Genomic DNA, 21715 nt, shown 5'->3' on the forward strand with positions numbered 1-21715 from the left:
TATAACTACTATAATACTACTTCCTATGTACAAGAATATAACTACTATAATACTACCTCCTATGTACAAGAATATAACTACTATAATACTACTTCCTATGTACAAGAATATAACTACTATAATACTGCTCCTATGTACAAGAATATAACTACTATAATACTACCTCCTATATACAAGAATATAACTACTATAATACTACTCCTATGTACAAGAATATAACTACTATAATACTACTCCTATGTACAAGAATATAACTACTATAATACTACTCCTATGTACAAGAATATAACTACTATAATACTACTCCTATGTACAAGAATATAACTACTATAATACTGCTCCTATGTACAAGAATATAACTACTATAATACTACCTCCTATGTACAAGAATATAACTACTATAATACTATCTCCTATGTACAAGAATATAACTACTATAATACTGCTCCTATATACAAGAATATAACTACTATAATACTACTCCTATGTACAAGAATATAACTACTATAATACTACCTCCTATGTACAAGAATATAACTACTATAATACTACCTCCTATGTACAAGAATATAACTACTATAATACTACCTCCTATGTACAAGAATATAACTACTATAATACTACTCCTATGTACAAGAATATAACTACTATAATACTACCTCCTATGTACAAGAATATAACTACTATAATACTGCTCCTATGTACAAGAATATAACTACTATAATACTGCTCCTATGTACAAGAATATAACTACTATAATACTACTCCTATGTACAAGAATATAACTACTATAATACTACACCTATGTACAAGAATATAACTACTATAATACTACTCCTATGTACAAGAATATAACTACTATAATACTACTCCTATGTACAAGAATATAACTACTATAATACTGCTCCTATGTACAAGAATATAACTACTATAATACTGCTCCTATGTACAAGAATATAACTACTATAATACTACTCCTATGTACAAGAATATAACTATTATAATGCTACCTCCTATGTACAAGAATATAACTACTATAATACTGCTCCTATGTACAAGAATACAACTACTATAATAAAACTTTATTGCACACGTGACACAGACACGAGGGAAAAGTAGAAAATAGAATACTTTATTATCACTCAATAAATAGGAACAATTTTCGACAGCTGCGAATTACAATAAGACAACGTCACGGCAAACTGAGATGGCGGACGCGATTGCAACACCGCAAATCAACGGAGTAAGAGAACACGTACACCGGCGTGGTGTATTAAAGGGATTTTTATGGATTTAGTTACTGATGACTTGTGCTTAAGATAGATCCTTGGAATCCGATATGTGCTGATCAGCTCCATGCACTTCATAGTGGTCGAGCTGGGTTACTGCAGCTCATTCCATTCACTCAAGTGGGAGCTGATCTGCAGTACTCAGTGACGGCCACTATACTGTGTGGGGCGCTGTGCTCCTGTGCGTACCCTTTATGCTGCTGCTGTTCGGAGGGGGTGACAGGTGTTGGACCACCACAGATCTGATACCGATGACCAATCCTAAGGACAAGTCATCAATATCTAAATTCTGGAAATTCCCTTTAAATATATAATTTAAAAATAGTTTTGTTTTTTTTAATCCAAGAAAGTGGAATCCAGGACTGTGGGAGGCAGCGAGTGTCATAGACGGAACGTGAGGGATCAGTAAGGCACGTCGGGGTGTGAATGGGTCGTCACCTGAGTATCCGATTCAGAGCCTTTGGAAAGCAGAGTTAGATAGGTTCGTCTAATGATATCCCTGTGTCAGTCTTCACTGTAGCTTTGGCATTCTATTCACAAATCAAAGCTATATATAACTGACAATAGGCCATGCAGATATGTATACCATTCAGAGTCTGGGAAAAGCTGGATTACAAGTCTTAAAGTGGTTTGGTGAGACCTGAGAGTTGTCAGCAGGGGGAGCTATTAGTAGTTGTCACCATGGAGGAGGTAGAGTAAGACGTGAAATCCGTCACTTATGAGGACAACCCCCGCACCTTCCCTTACTGCTGACCACTATGGAGGCCAGAGAGCGCCCCCTAGTGGCGGCAGCAGGTAAGACGTCTCCTCACCTCTAGGTCACAGCCGAGGATCGGGAGATGTAATCACTACAAATATACAAGAAAAACGATCAGAAGAGAATTCTGGGTCTAGTAAGATTTTACTGGTGTTGGATCGTTGCATAGGAAGAAGGAAATTCTGATTTATTTTTTTTTAATTCATTGACATTTTTAAGATCTCTGCTTTCTGTCAATGAACCTCGGGGGCCGAACCTCACCACGTCCTGCCCACAGGGGGGTAAGGAGCTGATACACTGTAACGAGCTCTCCCCTGTGTTAGTAAGACATGGTGTAGGTAACACGTGGCGGGGCCCTCAGTCAGGGCGGGGCAGTCTAAGGCACTTTGGTGTTTCTCGCCCCTTTGTAACACTTTGCGCCCCCGCGCTGCAGTAGAGGCGGCTGCTATTACTCGGGGGCGGGGTTATAGAACACAACAAAAAGGTAACAATGTTCTATCAGCTCCTGGGAAAGCTGGGTGAGACAGACAGGACTCCCTAAAGGCTGTATAAGGCTGTATGTAAAGGCTTTATTTCTCATTTTAGACGCCCCTGGCTCAATTTTAAAAAAAGGGTTTGCGAAGTTGGACGTCCCCTTTAAGAGGATGACACAAAGGGGATGGGTAATACCAATGCCCGCGTGCGGGAGGTGCCGAAAGTCCACAGACCTGTTCACTGTGCGCCCTTGTCTAATTTAATAAGGAACGGTGCTAGACTGTGACCCCCCCATCCCCCGATTGTACCGAAGGTCATGTGACCGGTGTTTTTCCATGGTCAGGGTATGACCGCCACCTTCAGTCTCTAGACCGCGGGGTCCCTGACCTCTTCCTAGGCCGTGAGGGGACCCCCCGCCACACCTTTGGTTACGTCTTTATGGTTCAGTCCACTCCCGACCAAGGACTAAAATATCCTCCACTTTGTGGCTTCGGTGGGCGTGGCCGGAGCGTCGCCAATGTCCGCCGTGATATTCGTGTAAAGCGGAGTCTTCTCTCGGGAAAGAAGGTGGAACTCTAAGGAATTCATCCCGTCGTCTCGCCAGTTCTTTCTTGTGTTTCTTAGCTGAGTGTATCTGAAGGAGGAAAATCTCAGATGTGACACAAATCTTCTGGCCGCCCTTGGGAAACAGTCAGCAATTTAGCTCCAGCCCTGTTGTCAGTCATGTGACCCAGTTCTAAGTAGTTATGGTCTAAACCCCGCCCCCCAATATGTTACATACTGGCAACAGGGAGACAGAAAGATACTAAAGTACATACAATGTAACGAAACATCAGCTGAGCTCTATGTTCCATCACAATGTAGAGGGTCACCGGTAATAGGCAACAAGCGCTGCAGATGTTCTCTAGCGCCACCACAGGGGAACTAAAGTATTACAGAGAGACTCTCTCTGCAGCTTATAGGTCAAAGTCTGGAATGGAGAACCCCAAAATCAACTCAGAAGTGAGACATCCCCTTTAAAGGGGTTTTCCAGGAATTCAAGTTTCGTTGGCCTATTCTTACAATAGTCCACATAGTCGTGGTCGGTGGGGGCCGAGCCCACCCCCACCCTGCCTCCCTGCCCCATGAAGTCAGAGGGAGCCATAAACACCTTAATCCTGGACAACCCCTTTAAGTGTGAGTGCCCACTCATACATAACCATATAAATATCAGTATATGGCGCCCCCTACCTGTGGGAGTTTTCCTCGTTACCAGAGTCGCGATCATGTGGGATCATTTTATATCGCCCCAGGCTCAAAGGCGTCCGAGTGATGCTCAGCCCCGAGAGACGGATCCTGGGAACAACGAAAATCACGCTATGACATCACAGACATGTGCTCTTATGGGGCCCCTCCCCAAATAACCCTAGAGTATAGGTGAGGGTGTAAGCCTCTCGCGCGGCAGGCCCATGTCACCTCAGCGCTCTCAGCACTTTCCATATTTATATATATATATTTTACTGTTTGCAATCTTATGGCCCCTCACCCAAATGAAGGATTATGAAGGGGCCCCATATAAAGGGTGCAAGTGAGTGGGCGGGGTCTTCCTGATGTGATGATGTCAGAACTGTTCTGTACACAGTAAGCCAATCAGAAGTTTCCTTTTTGCTTGTTTTGTTCATGCTGCACCCCCCCCCTCTCAGCAGGACTGCAGCTACATCCCCCTCCTATCCCCTCACCTGACTCCTCTACAGCTGCATCCCCCTCCTGACTCCTCTACAGCTGCATCCCCCTCCTCCTGACTCCTCTACAGCTGCATCCCCCTCCTATCCCCTCACCTGACTCCTCTACAGCTGCATCCCCCTCCTCCTGACTCCTCTATAGCTGCATCCCCCTCCTATCCCCTCACCTGACTCCTCTACAGCTGCATCCCCCTCCTATCCCCTCACCTGACTCCTCTACAGCTGCATCCCCCTCCTCCTGACTCCTCTACAGCTGCATCCCCCTTCTATCCCCTTACCTGACTCCTCTACAGCTGCATCCCCCTCCTCCTGACTCCTCTATAGCTGCATCCCCCTCCTCCTGACTCCTCTATAGCTGCATCCCCCTCCTATCCCCTCCTCCTGACTCCTTTATAGCTGCATCTCCCTCCTATCCCCTTCTCCTGACTCCTCTACAGCTGCATCCCCCTCCTCCTGACTCCTCTATAGCTGCATCCCCCTCCTATCCCCTCCTCCTGACTCCTTTATAGCTGCATCCCCCTCCTATCCCCTCCTCCTGACTCCTCTATAGCTGCATCCCCCTCCTCCTGACTCCTCTATAGCTGCATCCCCCTCCTATCCCCTCACCTGACTCCTCTACAGCTGCATCCCCCTCCTCCTGACTCCTCTATAGCTGCATCCCCCTCCTATCCCCTCCTCCTGACTCCTCTACAGCTGCATCCCCCTCCTATCCCCTCACCTGACTCCTCTACAGCTGCATCCCCCTCCTATCCCCTCACCTGACTCCTCTACAGCTGCATCCCCCTCCTATCCCCTCCTCCTGACTCCTCTATAGCTGCATCCCCCTCCTATCCCCTCACCTGACTCCTCTACAGCTGCATCCCCCTCCTATCCCCTCCTCCTGACTCCTCTATAGCTGCATCCCACTCCTCCTGACTCCTCTATAGCTGCATCCCCCTCCTATCCCCTCACCTGACTCCTCTACAGCTGCATCCCCCTCCTATCCCCTCCTCCTGACTCCTCTATAGCTGCATCCCCCTCCTATCCCCTCACCTGACTCCTCTACAGCTGCATCCCCCTCCTATCCCCTCACCTGACTCCTCTACAGCTGCATCCCCCTCCTATCCCCTCCTCCTGACTCCTCTATAGCTGCATCCCCCTCCTATCCCCTCACCTGACTCCTCTACAGCTGCATCCTCCTCCTCCTGACTCCTCTATAGCTGCATCCCCCTCCTCCTGACTCCTCTATAGCTGCATCCCCCTCCTCCTGACTCCTTTATAGCTGCATCTTCCTCCTATCCCCTTCTCCTGACTCCTCTACAGCTGCATCCCCCTCCTCCTGACTCCTCTATAGCTGCATCCCCCTCCTCCTGACTCCTCTATAGCTGCATCCCCCTCCTATCCCCTCCTCCTGACTCCTTTATAGCTGCATCCCCCTCCTATCCCCTCCTCCTGACTCCTCTATAGCTGCATCCCCCTCCTCCTGACTCCTCTATAGCTGCATCCCCCTCCTATCCCCTCACCTGACTCCTCTACAGCTGCATCCCCCTCCTCCTGACTCCTCTATAGCTGCATCCCCCTCCTATCCCCTCCTCCTGACTCCTCTACAGCTGCATCCCCCTCCTATCCCCTCCTCCTGACTCCTCTATAGCTGCATCCCCCTCCTATCCCCTCACCTGACTCCTCTACAGCTGCATCCTCCTCCTCCTGACTCCTCTATAGCTGCATCCCCCTCCTCCTGACTCCTCTATAGCTGCATCCCCCTCCTATCCCCTCCTCCTGACTCCTTTATAGCTGCATCTCCCTCCTATCCCCTTCTCCTGACTCCTCTACAGCTGCATCCCCCTCCTCCTGACTCCTCTATAGCTGCATCCCCCTCCTCCTGACTCCTCTATAGCTGCATCCCCCTCCTATCCCCTCCTCCTGACTCCTTTATAGCTGCATCCCCCTCCTCCTGACTCCTCTATAGCTGCATCCCCCTCCTATCCCCTCACCTGACTCCTCTACAGCTGCATCCCCCTCCTCCTGACTCCTCTATAGCTGCATCCCCCTCCTATCCCCTCCTCCTGACTCCTCTATAGCTGCATCCCCCTCCTATCCCCTCCTCCTGACTCCTCTACAGCTGCATCCCCCTCCTATCCCCTCACCTGACTCCTCTACAGCTGCATCCCCCTCCTATCCCCTCACCTGACTCCTCTACAGCTGCATCCCCCTCCTATCCACTCCTCCTGACTCCTCTATAGCTGCATCCCCCTCCTATCCCCTCACCTGACTCCTCTACAGCTGCATCCCCCTCCTATCCCCTCCTCCTGACTCCTCTATAGCTGCATCCCCCTCCTCCTGACTCCTCTATAGCTGCATCCCCCTCCTATCCCCTCACCTGACTCCTCTACAGCTGCATCCCCCTCCTATCCCCTCACCTGACTCCTCTACAGCTGCATCCCCCTCCTATCCCCTCACCTGACTCCTCTACAGCTGCATCCCCCTCCTATCCCCTCCTCCTGACTCCTCTATAGCTGCATCCCCCTCCTATCCCCTCACCTGACTCCTCTACAGCTGCATCCCCCTCCTATCCCCTCACCTGACTCCTCTAGAGCTGCACCCCATCAGTCTCCACTGCAGCTTCATCTCCCCTCCTCTCGCCACAATAGTTGCAGCCCCTTCCTCTCCCCTCCTCCCTGTCTTCTAATCAATGTTTTACACTAGAAGGATTTATTTGCAGACTACAAGTGGTTCCTGGATATTTACAGACCATATGCAGGGACAATAAGGGACCTCCAGGGCGCAGGAAGGTGAGGACGCGGCGACATCCCCCAATAATATAAGACACTACACATATAATACAAGCCCCCAGTCCTAATACAGTAGATGAGACCCTCACCGGAGTAGATTACCTCATGGCGATATCGTCGTCCTCTCCGCCCCAGCCCCAGTACGTGTTGGGGAATCCATTAATCTTCATGAACTGGTCTGGGGTTACTGCAGACACCCCTCCAAAATATGCCCAATATGGAAGACTGAGGGGGAAGGGGAGAAAAGCAGAAAGAATCATTACTGTGATCAGACTATGGGTGGTACAAATAAGGGGTGGAGGAGTGGGCCCATCCCAAAAATACCCCTGCACCCCTGCCCCAGTGTACTATAGTGACATCTAGTGGTCAGTGACTGATGCTGAATGAGAATAAAGCAACTGCCAGACCTCATGTATATAGGTGGATTATACGAAGCCCAATGCCATCCATTATGTGATCGGCGCGGTCACCTTGAGCATTCTGGCGTTTCGTTTATCAAGATCTGTTCAGCTATTCCACAGATATAAGCCCTGTTTGTTATTACGTAGATATCCTAATATTAATCACTAACAGGCATAAGTATTATAAAAAAAAACAAAAGTCTTCAGTAGTTGATCCTTTTTTTAATGGCTAATTCATAATGATGACAGATTACAACGTTTCGAAGCTCTCGGCTTCTTCTTCATATAGAACAGTTATATCAGTTATACCTGAAGAAGAAGCCGAGAGCTTCGAAACGTTGTAATCTGTCATCATTATGAATTAGCCATTAAAAAAAGGATCAACTACTGAAGACTCAAGTTTTTTGTTTTTTTTTTAATATTTCCTACCCACCGGCTAACACAGGACAAAAACAAACACTTTCCTTAAGTATAAGTATTATAATAGTGTCCCTTACAGACAATAATAATAATAATACATTTTATTTATATAGCGCCAACATATTCCGCAGCACTGTACAATTTATAGGGTTCAGATACAGACATACATAACAAAGAACGTCATTTCACACAATGGGACTGAGGGCCCTGCTCAAAAGAGCTTACAATCTATGAGGTAGCAGGGGTGACACAAGAGGTAGCAGGGGCGGCATTGCTTATACAGTGTTCAGACAATTTTGTGCATTAGGAATTGTGATAGGATATACGGATATAAAGAGATATAATCCATTCCCCTCCCTATCTGGATGGTTAGCAGTATCTATAATAACTGACTATATCTGACCCCTCACATATTATATACTGGTCATATACCGCTGCTGTATCTGTACTATTAGGAGATAATAAACCTATGAGAGCGCACGTAGTATAGTGCCATATATAAAGTGTCCACTAGAGGGCAGTAACAGACAGGAGATACATTGTATATATGTAAGATAAGTGACCCTCAAAAGCCCAGCAACTACTTCAGCTCTGCTACATCTGTCACCTCTGCCTCCTTCCTATTCCTGCCGTGTCACAGTCCGGCACTTTTGGACGTGTCCGCCCCCCCCCTCCGTGGCTCACCTGTACTGGAACTTGTCCATGGCACTGGAGAGATGTTTGGGGTAATACTCGTCACATATGTACAGGTTGTGGTCGTTCTCCGGGACCAGGTCTACGTCGTGTAATATTAAGCAGTCCCAGTCGTCGTAGCGCAGCGCCTCTCTCACGCCGATGTTGAGGAGCTTGGCCCGGTTAAACGTTGCGTTGCCCGCCTGGGAAGATAAATGTCGCTGTTAGCCGGGAAATGGAAGAGAATCCGTCTTGTGGTGTAAGCGACTATTTCACGGACCATTACAAGAGGAGGAAACGCAGAGAGGAGCCATGTTATCTCTACTGGGATTCATCACCGGGGATAATAGGAAGGTTTATTATCTGCTAAACTGCCAGCAATAGTTATAGGAGGGATTGGAGGTGTATAAACAGAGTACGGCCCCCTCCCCCGCACACCCCGGAGGAAAGGAACGGAAAAACCATCCACCTTAAGTGTGCAAGAAAACCAAGACCGAGGCTAAAGAACGGAAATATCCCGTATATATCTATATACTATGTATCACATATCTATCTCATATATGGACTCTATAGCCAGAAGTATGTGACCCCCCCCCCCCCTAAGAATACAGAATATAAATATCTCATATACACATATCTACGATGTATCACATAACTGTAGCAATGTATATATCTATGGACTCTATAGCCAGAAGTATGTGACCCCCCTCCACCCCCGCTAAGGCTATAGAATAGAAATAACCTGTATATATCTACGATGTATCACATATCTATCTCATATATGGACTCTATAGACAGAAGTATGTGACCCCCCACGCTATAGCTGTAACATAATATTGCACCTCACAGAGCGAGGCCTGACGTGTATGATGGGTATAACACCTCCTATCCTCTGGGGGCAACATCTCCACAAGTCTATGTCCAGCACGCACAGTGCCAGGCGGCGGCCGGAGGGGTGTAAGCATGTCGTCACTGGCCTCAATGTGTTCCTGTAGGCACGCTGATGTACCCGGCAGTCTGGGGGTGACTTTAGGTTTGGCAGGTGCCACCTATTGGAAAGCATGTGGTGGAGGGGTGATGGTAAGGGCCAGTGTTCAGGGTTTGTCCTTGTAATATATATATACACACAGCAGTATACACCGACATCTTATACAACAGTCACTTCCAGCCTTGTGATAGCCGTTTAGGGAACGCCCTTTCTGTATTTTTGGCCGGCTCTTATCATCTGCCTGGGGCACGGCCTGAGCCTCCTCTAGGCCGATAGCCCAACTGTCTGTGCAGTGACCTCAGCACCAGCTCGGCAGGTCCAGGGAGTCTTGTCATGGGGTCTCCATGTTGGAGCTGCTGCACACAAGCCTATGCTCAGCACAATGCCAGGCGGCAGCCGGAGGGGTGTAAAGCGCGTCGTCACTGCATGCAAGTCTAAGATCACGATGTGACACAGGAACTCTATGTAGATAGCATCGTCTGGGCTCCAACCCCAGAAAATCAGGACTGTCAATGCTGCTTTAGGTGTGAATGGAGAAGAGCACACAAATATATTACACACGCCCTCATATATAACTATAGTGGACGTCCTACAGGCACAAAACCAGGTAGTGGCCGCTCTATGGTAGAACAGGGTTTAAAGGGGACCTGCCCTGGCTCTGTATACCCTGAATGCAATGAGCTCCCCCTGGTGGTGGCTGCGGGCAGAGCTGAACACCACGTGGGAGAGATAAGACAACCGGCGGGGTATCATGGGCAGTCCTTTCAGGACAGGGGCCGCTCTATGTCTATGGACCACCGGACCCCCACTCACTTGTACTGGTCCATGTATGTTCGTTCCCAAGTGTAGCCTACATGAAGAAAAACCTCCGCTACCTCCATTTCTCCTGTTCATGTGTACGAGGCAGAGAAGTCTGATCCGTTATCCTTCGATTTGACAGATAAATAATAAAAATAAATGGCGAGAACTTCGCACCTTTCACATTCACCTTGGTTCAGGACGTCTGGAATCAGCCAGGGTGAAAAATGTGATTTATCTGAATTTATTCTGATGAATGTGCTGAGAAGACACAATGACGCTCTGTTACAGCCCTCAGCGAGCGGCCCGAGCCCCGGCAGACGCCAAAATTAGACAAGTAATTAATTTATGTACAGGAAAAAGACTGCGAGACTGGAAAGTGCCGGCTGTAACACGTCAACCAGAACCCGGACATGTGTCCACTACAGGCCGAGCCAAGACTCAGAGCGATCCGCGCCTAGACCAGCAGTTTTCCTAATTGCCCTGCACAGGAGCTGTATACACAAAACGGGGAAGAGGGACCTTAGTGTGATAAAAGGGGTAAAGCCAGCTTGGGCCCTGGTCACACAGTATTGAAAACCTAAATAAACTATTCTGTATTATAAGGAGGAGTCTCTGGAGGACCCAGCCCGTGTCATACTCTATGTCCCCTGTGGGGGTGCTGCAGGGAAACTAAACAGGTCCAGGCGGGTTCTTCTTTCAGGCATTTATCACTACGAAGGCAAAAAAAAAAATCTACGTCTTTAGGGAAAAGGCTACCTAGGGAATGGGGTAAAAGAAGGAGCGACCGACTCCACTTACCTCCGCACAACCTACTGAGAACATCTCCTGGAGCGAAGAGAAAACAGAAAGAGAAGCCGCATCAGATGTCAAGACACAAAGGAGCGCTGCTTATACTCATGGCCTGGAGAACTTGGATTATCCTCAAAGACGGGGTCAGGTAAGGTTGTCACCATGAAGTTTATTCTAGGTAGGAGGACACAAATGGCCATACAATCCGAACAAGGACCAAGGACACAACTGGCCATACAATCTGAACAAGGACCAAGGACACAACTGGCCATACAATCCGAACCAGGGCCAAGGACACAACTGGCCATACAATCCGAACAAGGACCAAGGACACAACTGGCCATACAATCTGAACCAGGACCAAGGACACAACTGGCCATACAATCCGAACAAGGACCAAGGACACAACTGGCCATACAATCTGAACAAGGACCAAGGACACAACTGGCCATACAATCCGAACCAGGACCAAGGACACAACTGGCCATACAATCTGAACAAGGACCAAGGACACAACTGGCCATACAATCCGAACCAGGACCAAGGACACAACTGGCCATACAATCCGAACCAGGACCAAGGACACAACTGGCCATACAATCTGAACAAGGACCAAGGACACAACTAGCCATACAATCCGAACCAAGGCCAAGGACACAACTGGCCATACAATCTGAACAAGGACCATGAACACAACTGGCCATACAATCCGAACAAGGACCAAGGACACAACTGGCCATACAATCCGAACCAGGACCAAGGACACAACTGGCCATACAATCTGAACAAGGACCAAGGACACAACTGGCCATACAATCCGAACAAGGACCAAGGACACAACTGGCCATACAATCCGAACAAGGACCAAGGACACAACTGGCCATACAATCCGAACAAGGACCAAGGACACAACTGGCCATACAATCTGAACCAGGGCCAAGGACACAACTGGCCATACAATCTGAACCAGGACCAAGGACACAACTGGCCATACAATCCGAACCAGGACCAAGGACACAACTGGCCATACAATCCGAACCAGGACCAAGGACACAACTGGCCATACAATCTGAACCAGGACCAAGGACATTGCTGTCCACATCTTGCAGGACGCCATCAGAGAGGCAATGGAGAGAAGCAGGGCCTACACCAATACATCTAATGGTCGGGGTCTGCATTCCTTTTAGGGGTCTGGGGTCAGATTTATCTTGGTCTAATTTTAATTGGGTGGCTTGGGGTGTGATTTATTTTGGGGTCTGAATTTATTTAGTTATCTGGTCTGGGGTCTGATATGAGAGTGAGAACTTATTCAGGGGTCTGATTTTTGGGATCAGGTCTGATTAAAGACACTGTCCAGCACTTGAAGGTAAATGATAGGGGTGACAAGATAGGTCATCAGTCTAAGATCGGTCATGCTCCAACACCCGGACGCCACACTAGTCAGAATCCATATAGTAGATATATGGTGTGAAGGACCCTCCTCCTATATATGAGAAAGGGAGTGGGGCTGCATTCCCAAGCATAAATGCTACAGTGTAGGGGGCCCTATAGTGGTGGGGCCCGGAATAGTGATATTATTGAGCTAACCCCTGGATCCTGGACAACCCCTTTAATGTTAAGGGTTTAGTCTGGGTTCTCAATGAGTTTAGGGGGTCTTACTTTTGGTGTCCACTTAAAACATATTACAAATCCTGATGTAAATAATTCTAAAAAGTTAGGAAGAAGTTACCAGGATATCATTGTCTGAGTGTGGAGCTTGAGCTGACCTCAGACCCAGGTAAGTGGATCGTTACTGGTCGAGTTCCCTGGTCTAGAAGTAAAGCTCACGGCAATAGACATCTTTACCAAGACCAGGAAGACAAGTGGTCCTTCAAGAAGATAAGTGGTCCTCCAAGAAGACACATGGTCCTTCTGAAGATCAGGCAGGGGTGTAACTGGAAGCCACTTGGCCAAATCTGCAATGGTGCTCCACACCTGCGCTCTCTATAACACTGATGTCTCCTTATGTTGTGGAGAGGCCGTTGGGCCCCTCAGGCTCCAGGACCCCCCAGTGATTGCCATCTTGGCACCCCCTATAGTTAAGACCCTGGGCCCCCTGCCAACAAGTTGATGATGAACCTTGATGGGTCCATAGTGTTGGGAAGAGCCTGAAGTTATGGGAGAATCTTGAGAAAATCGCACAAGGAAACCACAAGACTCCTAGAGAAGACGACATGGCGGTTACCTGATGGACCACAAATATTGCGTAGTGCAGCTGCTGCCTCTGCAGGAAGGGGTGCAGGTAGTAGAGCAGGGTTCGGAGGTGAGACTCTCTGTTCCGGTGCGGGATGATCACGGCCGTGCGGTATCTTCCGAAGCAGTGTCTGGGGCTGAAGTATCCTCCGGAGGTCACATAGCGGTTCTTCAACTGGATCTTCTTCAAACTCGGCGTCTCGGTGAACGTTATAGTTAAAGGTCCGACTAAAAAGAGAAAAGTACAAATGACAAGCGGCAGAAAAAGCGTAAAGGTGGCGGCGACGTGACCCAGAATGGGCGCTCAGACCAGCAGGTGCAAAACCAAGTGTTATCCTTGTGGGTTGTGTAGATAGAAATCATTTATCCAGATATTATACGAGGAATAGTCAATAAACGCGGCTCATCTGGTGTCTATATCTCCTATATGTCTCCATGGTAAAGGCGATGGGGCAGTATACGGTATTCACGCTGATATCTGCATTTCAGGTAACTTTTGTGCGATTCCTCAGCTCCCCTTAACCCTTTCCTACCACAGGCATTTTTCAACTTTTGTTTTTGACTCCCCGCCTCCTGAACCCCATATTTTTTTTTTATTTTCTGTTTACAGGGGTTAATATTTGCGGGACAAATTGTACATCATAATGGTGCCAGTTATTATTCTGTATAATATACGAAAAGCAAAGGTGCCGCACTCTCAGTATGATGTGTAGCATGGTGCGAGCAGTAATGGATCCTTCCACCCACCAGCAAACAATCTAAAGATGCTGCTGCTGCACACGGGATTGTAGAAGGTGCAAAAAGGTTTATTTACATGAATTTGACAATCGTTGTGCTGTGGGCATATCGCAATAGGCAAAAAAGGAAAACAATAGATCAAAATATAACGTTTCGGTCATTGGACCTTCATCAGATATGATGTATATGGAGAGTAGCAGAAGATATGGTATGTCCCAGGCACAAGGATTGTCAAATTCATGTAAATAAACCTTTTTGCACCTTCTACAATCCAGTGTGTGCAGCAGCCTCTGTATAATGGCCTGGGAAACCGGGAAAAAACTGCATTTGCGCGACTTTCTTTTTACTGCATTCACTCTGCAGCCAAATTGACCTGTACTCTGTATTAATAATAAATTTTATTTCTATAGCGCCAACATATTCCACAGCGCTGTACAATTTGTAGGGTTCAAATACAGACAGAAAGATGCATTACAAAGAAAGTCATTTCACACAATGGGACTGAGGGCCCTGCTCACAAGAGCTTACAATCTATGAGGTACAGGGGGTGATATAGGAGGTAGCAGGGGCGGCATTGCTTATACAGAGGTCAGACAATCCTGTAATAGAGGTGACTGTCATTACACAAACATAAGACTTTATGAGCCGTCACCAGTCGTGTCCTGTAACATGTGGATGGAGCTCGGACCTATAAAGTTATCCTGAGATGACATCATATCATGTGGGGAAATGTGGGGGCGGGGACAGAGGAGGGGGAAGGGTTTACGTTAGACATTGTGATCGGCCGGTCTGATAAGATGCGTCTTTAGTTTGCGTTTGAAGCTGTAGAATTTGGGAGTTAATCTGATTGTCCGGGGTAGAACATTCCAGAGAAGTGGTGCAGCTCGGGAGAAGTCTTGTATACGAGCGGGGGAGGTTCTGATAGTAGAGGATGGAAGTGTTAGGTCATTGAGTGAGCGGAGAGCACGGGTTGGGCGGTAGACAGAGATGAGGGAGGAAATGTATGGAGGTGCGGCATTATGGAGAGCCTTGTGGGGGAGGGGGAGACCTTTATATTTTATTCTATAATGAATAGGCAGCCAATGTAGCGACTGGCACAGACCGGAGGCATCGCTGTAGTGACCGGCACAGACCGGAGGCCTCGCTGTAGTGACCGGCACAGACCGGAGGCCTCGCTGTAGTGACCGGCACAGACCGGAGGCCTCGCTGTAGTGACCGGCACAGACCGGAGGCCTCGCTGTAGTGACCGGCACAGACCGGAGGCCTCGCTGTAGTGACCGGCACAGACCGGAGGCCTCGCTGTAGTGACCGGCACAGACCGGAGGCCTCGCTGTAGTGACCGGCACAGACCGGAGGCCTCGCTGTAGTGACCGGCACAGACCGGAGGCCTCGCTGTAGTGACCGGCACAGACCGGAGGCCTCGCTGTAGTGACCGGCACAGACCGGAGGCCTCGCTGTAGTGACCGGCACAGACCGGAGGCCTCGCTGTAGTGACCGGCACAGACCGGAGGCCTCGCTGTAGTGACCGGCACAGACCGGAGACCTCGCTGTAGTGACCGGCACAGACCGGAGGCCTCGCTGTAGTGACCGGCACAGACCGGAGGCCTCGCTGTAGTGACCGGCACAGACCGGAGGCCTCGCTGTAGTGACCGGCACAGACCGGAGGCCTCGCTGTAGTGACCGGCACAGACCGGAGGCCTCGCTGTAGTGACCGGCACAGACCGGAGGCCTCGCTGTAGTGACCGGCACAGACCGGAGGCCTCGCTGTAGTGACCGGCACAGACCGGAGGCCTCGCTGTAGTGACCGGCACAGACCGGAGGCCTCGCTGTAGTGACCGGCACAGACCGGAGGCCTCGCTGTAGTGACCGGCACAGACCGGAGACCTCGCTGTAGTGACCGGCACAGACCGGAGACCTCGCTGTAGTGACCGGCACAGACCGGAGGCCTCGCTGTAGTGACCGGCACAGACCGGAGGCCTCGCTGTAGTGACCGGCACAGACCGGAGGCATCGCTGTAGTGACCGGCACAGACCAGAGGCCTCGCTGTAGTGACCGGCACAGAGCGGAGGCCTCGCTGTAGTGCCCTTCTGCCCAGCAGCGCCAATAGCGCTGTACAGTGTGAGCGGGGAGGAACGTTCCTCCCCGCTCACACTGTACAGCGCGATAGGCGCTGCTGGGCAGAAGGGCATCCCTGGCTAAGTGTCAGAAACGCCCTTCTGACTGTAAAGCGCTACGGTACCAGGAACGATAGCGCTTTACTACGGGCACAGATCGGGAAAGCCGATAGTGCGCTGATTTCAGCGCACTGTCAGCTTTCCAGCAGTATATAAAACTGCATGTGCCCGATCTGATGAAAGGTCCTCTTTAAGGCTGTGGGGATCAGATCCAGGAGGATCCCAGGAGGAATATTAGAAAGCAATGCCCACGATCAGTGCGAACTCTGATCACAGACATTAGACTGAACAAGTGTCCTCCTCCCCTATAATAAGTGGACCTGGAAGGGATATGGAGAGAGATATTCCCGGGTGTAGACCTGAAAAGCACCTGTGGTAAGGCCAAAGTCATACAAAAAGATGTCCCTCTGTTTCCCAGAGTACAAACCTGTTGATCTTTGCACCAGGGTAACGTTTGCTTCTGTTATAGACCCCAATGTGAAATCTCATCCAGCGATACAAGAGTTAACTTGGCCAGCGCCGATCCTCCCCGGGGTAATTTAATGGGATATAACGGACGGTGTTGTGTGCGGACTCTCGGAAGGTGAATATTACCTATTTCTTCTTCCTAATTGCCTCATTCCTCGGCGGGTTACAATGGCGGTAATTAGCTGTGGGATCGGCGGCGGCCCCGAGGAGATTCTGGCTCTGATTCTACAGCAAAAAATAGATTGTATATCCCATGTTGTAATGTCTTACAGGCCGGGAGCTCAGGGGGAACACAGGAGACAATAGGAGAAGGAGTAGATGATGGTGCAAGTACGAGATAACCCGATATCTGGAGACCTCACAACCATCTACAGGTGCGTGTACACATTAGATGAAGCCCACTCAATCTGCTGACCAGGGCTCTGACGGTACAAAGAAGGATTGGTGATATGTCCTAGATGGGGGATGCTCCCACCGATCGCCCTGGAGAGACCCCCCTGTTCCTGATTCCGGCAGCCAAGTTTTGGGCATCCATACAAGGGGTTTTGATGCCCTATCCTTAGCATATGGATGGGGGTCTGACCGAAATGCTCATGAGCTCTGCAGCCTCTTCCCTTTGCTGATGATATCAGGTTTATCAGTCACATGGCACAGCAGTAGCTCAGGCCCATATAAGTGAATGGGGCTGAGCTGTAATACCAAGAACAGCCACTATACAAAGTGCCGTGCGAGGAGGCTGCACCACTTACCTAAATGCTGCCACCTCTTCAACCAGCTGATCTATGGGGGTCCTGGTTGTCAGACCACCACTGATCACATATCAATGACCTATCAATAGGCTAGTCCTGCAAAACCACTTTAAGTCAAAAGCTGGCGACCATCACACAAACAGCCTTAGGCACTAGATCCATCACATAATGGACACCTGACGGACCATCAAGGACTTCTAGCCAGCCCGATGTTCGCCAGGAAGTAGTGCCGGGCGTACTGCGCTCCCATAACAGTCCAATAGCACTCACACAAACATCCCACTGATTTCAATGGGCGCCGTGTAATACATCAGTTCTCCTGTGGTGGCGCTGCAGTGACCCGTACACTCGCTGCCAGGCGATTACACTGGATCACTGAGGGTCCGGCAGCCGATCCCTCATCAACTTATTTTCTGGGAGATCCTTTGTAACTAAAAGGAATCGTCCACATGGAAACGTAAATTTTACCCGCAACCGTTGAAGTGATACCCCCCCCCCCCCATATCTGTAAAATATGTCGCTCATGCCCTGTCCGATCCTGATTTTAAGGTTTTCCGTTATAGTAAAGGCAAGTAGACAAATCTCTCCTGACTGCTCCATCTTTATTCTGACCTTTCCAGCCCAAACACCTTCATCGTGTAGCGCGGCGCCAATGTCAGGTCTGACCTTTCCGCTGGACGTTCTGTATTTCGTATACCGGATCCGCGGGGGGTGCGCTGTCGAAACGTCTGACATGTGAGGGTACGGCGTGTCCATTACCGAGGCGTTCGGCTGTGGGGGTCAGAGAACTAAAGCAAACAATCTGATAGCGGTATAGGAGATACTACCATGAGGTGCCGCACTGCATCTTAACCCTTTCCTGATATCCGTCATAACACTGAGACGCCATAATCGCTGCCAAAGACCCGGGAGCATCAGAGACTCTCATTAATAAAAGAGGAATAAATATAAGTAAAAAATACATTTTAATTATTTTTTTTTAAATTTAAACAAAAAAAAAATTAAAATCACAGATAAAAGTGAAGAAAAACAGTCAAATTGCAAAAAAAAAAAAAAAAAAATTATATATATATATATATATATATATATATATATATATATATATATATATATATATATATATATATATATATATATAAAAACAAAAATGCCGAAAAAAAGTGATCAAAACAGTAGGTATTACCCCAAAATGGTGTGAATAAAATCTACAACTTGCTGCACAAAATTTTAGCTTTTTCCAGCTCCATACAAAGAAATACAGAATTTCCAGGTGTCAGAGAAACATTTGTAATTTTCAAAGTTTCGAATTTTTGTAAAATTAGTAAAATATTCCAAAATGATATAACTCTAGCATCGAACCAACCCACAGACTATAGGGTGACGCCATTCTGACTGCAAAGTGAACGCCATAAAAAAAAAAAAAAAAAAAAAAGGAAAAAAAAAAAATATATATAAAACTAAAAAAAATAATAATAATAAAAAAAAAAAACAAAAACAAACCCAAAAGAGTATTTGTACAGCATTACGAATCACCACAACACTGTTATAGGGGTTACGTCATTGGGTCCCCCAGTGATCAGGAGGACGGGGGAACATAAGTCCTCTTAAAGCCTCCTTGTGGATGGAGCATCAGTGGGGTTGTGTGACCGGCGCTCCATTCACTTCTATGGGGCTGACGGGACTAATCTCCAGCAGTGCCCACAGTCCTATAGAAGTGAATGGAGCGCCGGTCACACAACCCCACTGAGGCTCCATCCACAAGGAGGCCTCCAGGGGACTTTTGGATCCCCGTCCTCTGGATTACTGGAGGACCAGCCATTGGGCCCCCAGCGATCAGACACTTAGGGTAAGTTCACACAGGGTTTTTTGGTCTGGATTGTGAGGTGGAGGCCGCCTCAGGTTCCGGACCAAAAAACGGTAGCTGCGATTCAATGCCGGTCGTGCACTCCAGTCTGGATTAGACCCAATGAATGGGCCTAGTCGGGAGGAGGGAGTGTGTTCAGGCCGAATCATAATGCGAATCGGCCTGAAGAATGAACATGTCACTTCTTTTTTTCCAGGGGGCGGAAGAAACGGCTCCAGGACAAAAGACCTGACCGGCTGCCATTGATTTCAAAATCCTGACCAAAAAACCCGGTGTGTACTTACCCTTACCCCTGTGGATGGGAGATAAGTGTCCATAATTCGCCAACCCCCTTACCCCCTGTGTACGCGCCTGCATTGTTCTGAAGCTCCCGTTCCAGGTTATGGGTCGGTACCAGACCTCCTGCTTATTCTGAGAACTGATCGACCAGTATTCACACAGCGCACCTTGTAGCTCCTAGTATAACCAGCCCAGCACGGCCGTCTGCCCTCTGAACAGGCTCAGTCTCTTACAAGGGTTCTTAAAGGCACAACCCCTTTAAGAGTCTATCATGCCCTGTCCATAAGCTATCCCAGGCACTATGGATATTATAGAGAGGGATCGGTGACGGACTCCAGATCCAACCACATTACAGGATTGTTACTCGACCGTTCCTGGTGCAAGTGCACCAATATCATCACCCTACAGGGGATTCCTGTTATATATTATATGGCCAAAAGTATGTGAACCCCCGTGATACAAACTGAATTCACTTGTTTCAGCTACACATGGCTTACAGCCATACAATTTCCATAGGCTTTGGTAGTATTTACATAGGACTGCGCCCCTGTGAGCCCCATAGACATCGCTGCAGGGCCCATTAACCCCTCTGTGAGCCGGACCTTCCCCCCCAATATCCCAGGACTTACAGATGTAAGAAACACCTACCGAGTATCGGAGATGAGACCGGACAGTACTGAGCCCGCACCGTCCTGTGGTCCGGGATGAACAGGCTCAGGTTGGTGTACACGTCTTGGGTCTTGGAATAATCCCATTCTGGAGACCCTCCAAATATTCCCCGAAAGGCGCTGGCGGCTCCACGTCGATACAGCAGCAAGATAAACAGCAACTGAGAAGCGGCCAAGCACATGAAGAAGCACTGCTTATCGGTGCGGGCCGAGAACATCGCAGCGGCTGCCGGCCCCTCACGTGCTGCAGATTTGGTGAACTTGGAATGTGTTAAAGCTGGGAAAGAAGCCAACAGGACGCACAGGCATCCTTACAGCGCTGGATCCACGGCGGCGAGGCGGAGACGGCAGGGGAGATCTACCACTGTGACATGTCCTGCAAGGGACAGAAATAGACACAAATCACAAGAGAAAGAACAACACTGAGAATGAATGCAAAAGAAACAGACACTGCAAATAGAAAAGCAACAACGTCACACTTCTGTTCTTGACCTAAACTCACTCCAGTCACAGCCAAAGCTGCACTCAGGATTCTGGTGATTTTCTGTTGCATGATTCCTCCCAATTATGAGGGTCTGGGTGGAACAATGGGTGAGGGTCTCAGGGGTCAGATTATTAGGGCTAAGTTCTGTATAAGAAAATGACAGACCTTTTGCTTTTCCTCCTCCCACACCTCCAATCTGTGCAGAGTCCCTGTGAGGAGGTCGGAGGGCCGAGGGGGGGGGGGGGGGGGGGGATGGGGGGCAGGCGGGGTATTTGCTTTTCCGCACTTTCCCATAGCTGTTTATTCAGGTTTTATTTGCAGATCATGTGACTATTTATCTAAAGCGCATCTCCTGTCGGCATACTGGGGAAACCCAAATAGTAGATGGAACCAGCGTGCACATAGTCACAGTATACTCCAGTCACACCCAGAGCTGCAGACAGTGTGCACATAGTCACAGTATACTCCAGTCACACCCAGAGCTGCAGACAGTGTGCACATAGTCACAGTATACTCCAGTCACACCCAGAGCTGCAGAGAGCGTGCACATAGTCACAGTATACTCCAGTCACACCCAGAGCTGCAGACAGCGTGCACATAGTCACAGTATACTCCAGTCACACCCAGAGCTGCAGACAGCGTGCACATAGTCACAGTATACTCCAGTCACACCCAGAGCTGCAGACAGCGTGCACATAGTCACAGTATACTCCAGTCACACCCAGAGCTGCAGACAGTGTGCACATAGTCACAGTATACTCCAGTCACACCCAGAGCTGCAGAGAGCGTGCACATAGTCACAGTATACTCCAGTCACACCCAGAGCTGCAGACAGCGTGCACATAGTCACAGTATACTCCAGTCACACCCAGAGCTGCAGAGAGCGTGCACATAGTCACAGTATACTCCAGTCACACCCAGAGCTGCAGACAGCGTGCACATAGTCACAGTATACTCCAGTCACACCCAGAGCTGC

The 21715-nt window shown here is 48.7% G+C and overlaps 1 protein-coding gene across 1 annotated transcript in view; it reads right to left on the reverse strand.

Annotated features, from left to right (window-relative positions):
- Positions 1-1144: 1144 nt before the first annotated feature.
- The window catches only part of LOC142194271 (beta-1,4-galactosyltransferase 3-like), a 39764-nt gene continuing 19193 nt past the window's right edge, over positions 1145-21715 (reverse strand). Inside the window, exons 2-7 of the mRNA XM_075263294.1 lie at positions 20236-20631; positions 13308-13543; positions 8518-8708; positions 7115-7237; positions 3751-3855; positions 1145-3154 (exon numbers count right to left, since the gene is read on the reverse strand). Coding sequence (XP_075119395.1) covers positions 2986-3154; positions 3751-3855; positions 7115-7237; positions 8518-8708; positions 13308-13543; positions 20236-20473 — 1062 coding nt within the window. The 5' untranslated portion in view covers positions 20474-20631 and the 3' untranslated portion in view covers positions 1145-2985. The remainder of the gene's footprint in view (positions 3155-3750; positions 3856-7114; positions 7238-8517; positions 8709-13307; positions 13544-20235; positions 20632-21715) is intronic.

This window comes from Leptodactylus fuscus, chromosome 2 (assembly GCF_031893055.1).
Source record: "Leptodactylus fuscus isolate aLepFus1 chromosome 2, aLepFus1.hap2, whole genome shotgun sequence".
Lineage (NCBI taxonomy): Eukaryota > Metazoa > Chordata > Amphibia > Anura > Leptodactylidae > Leptodactylus > Leptodactylus fuscus.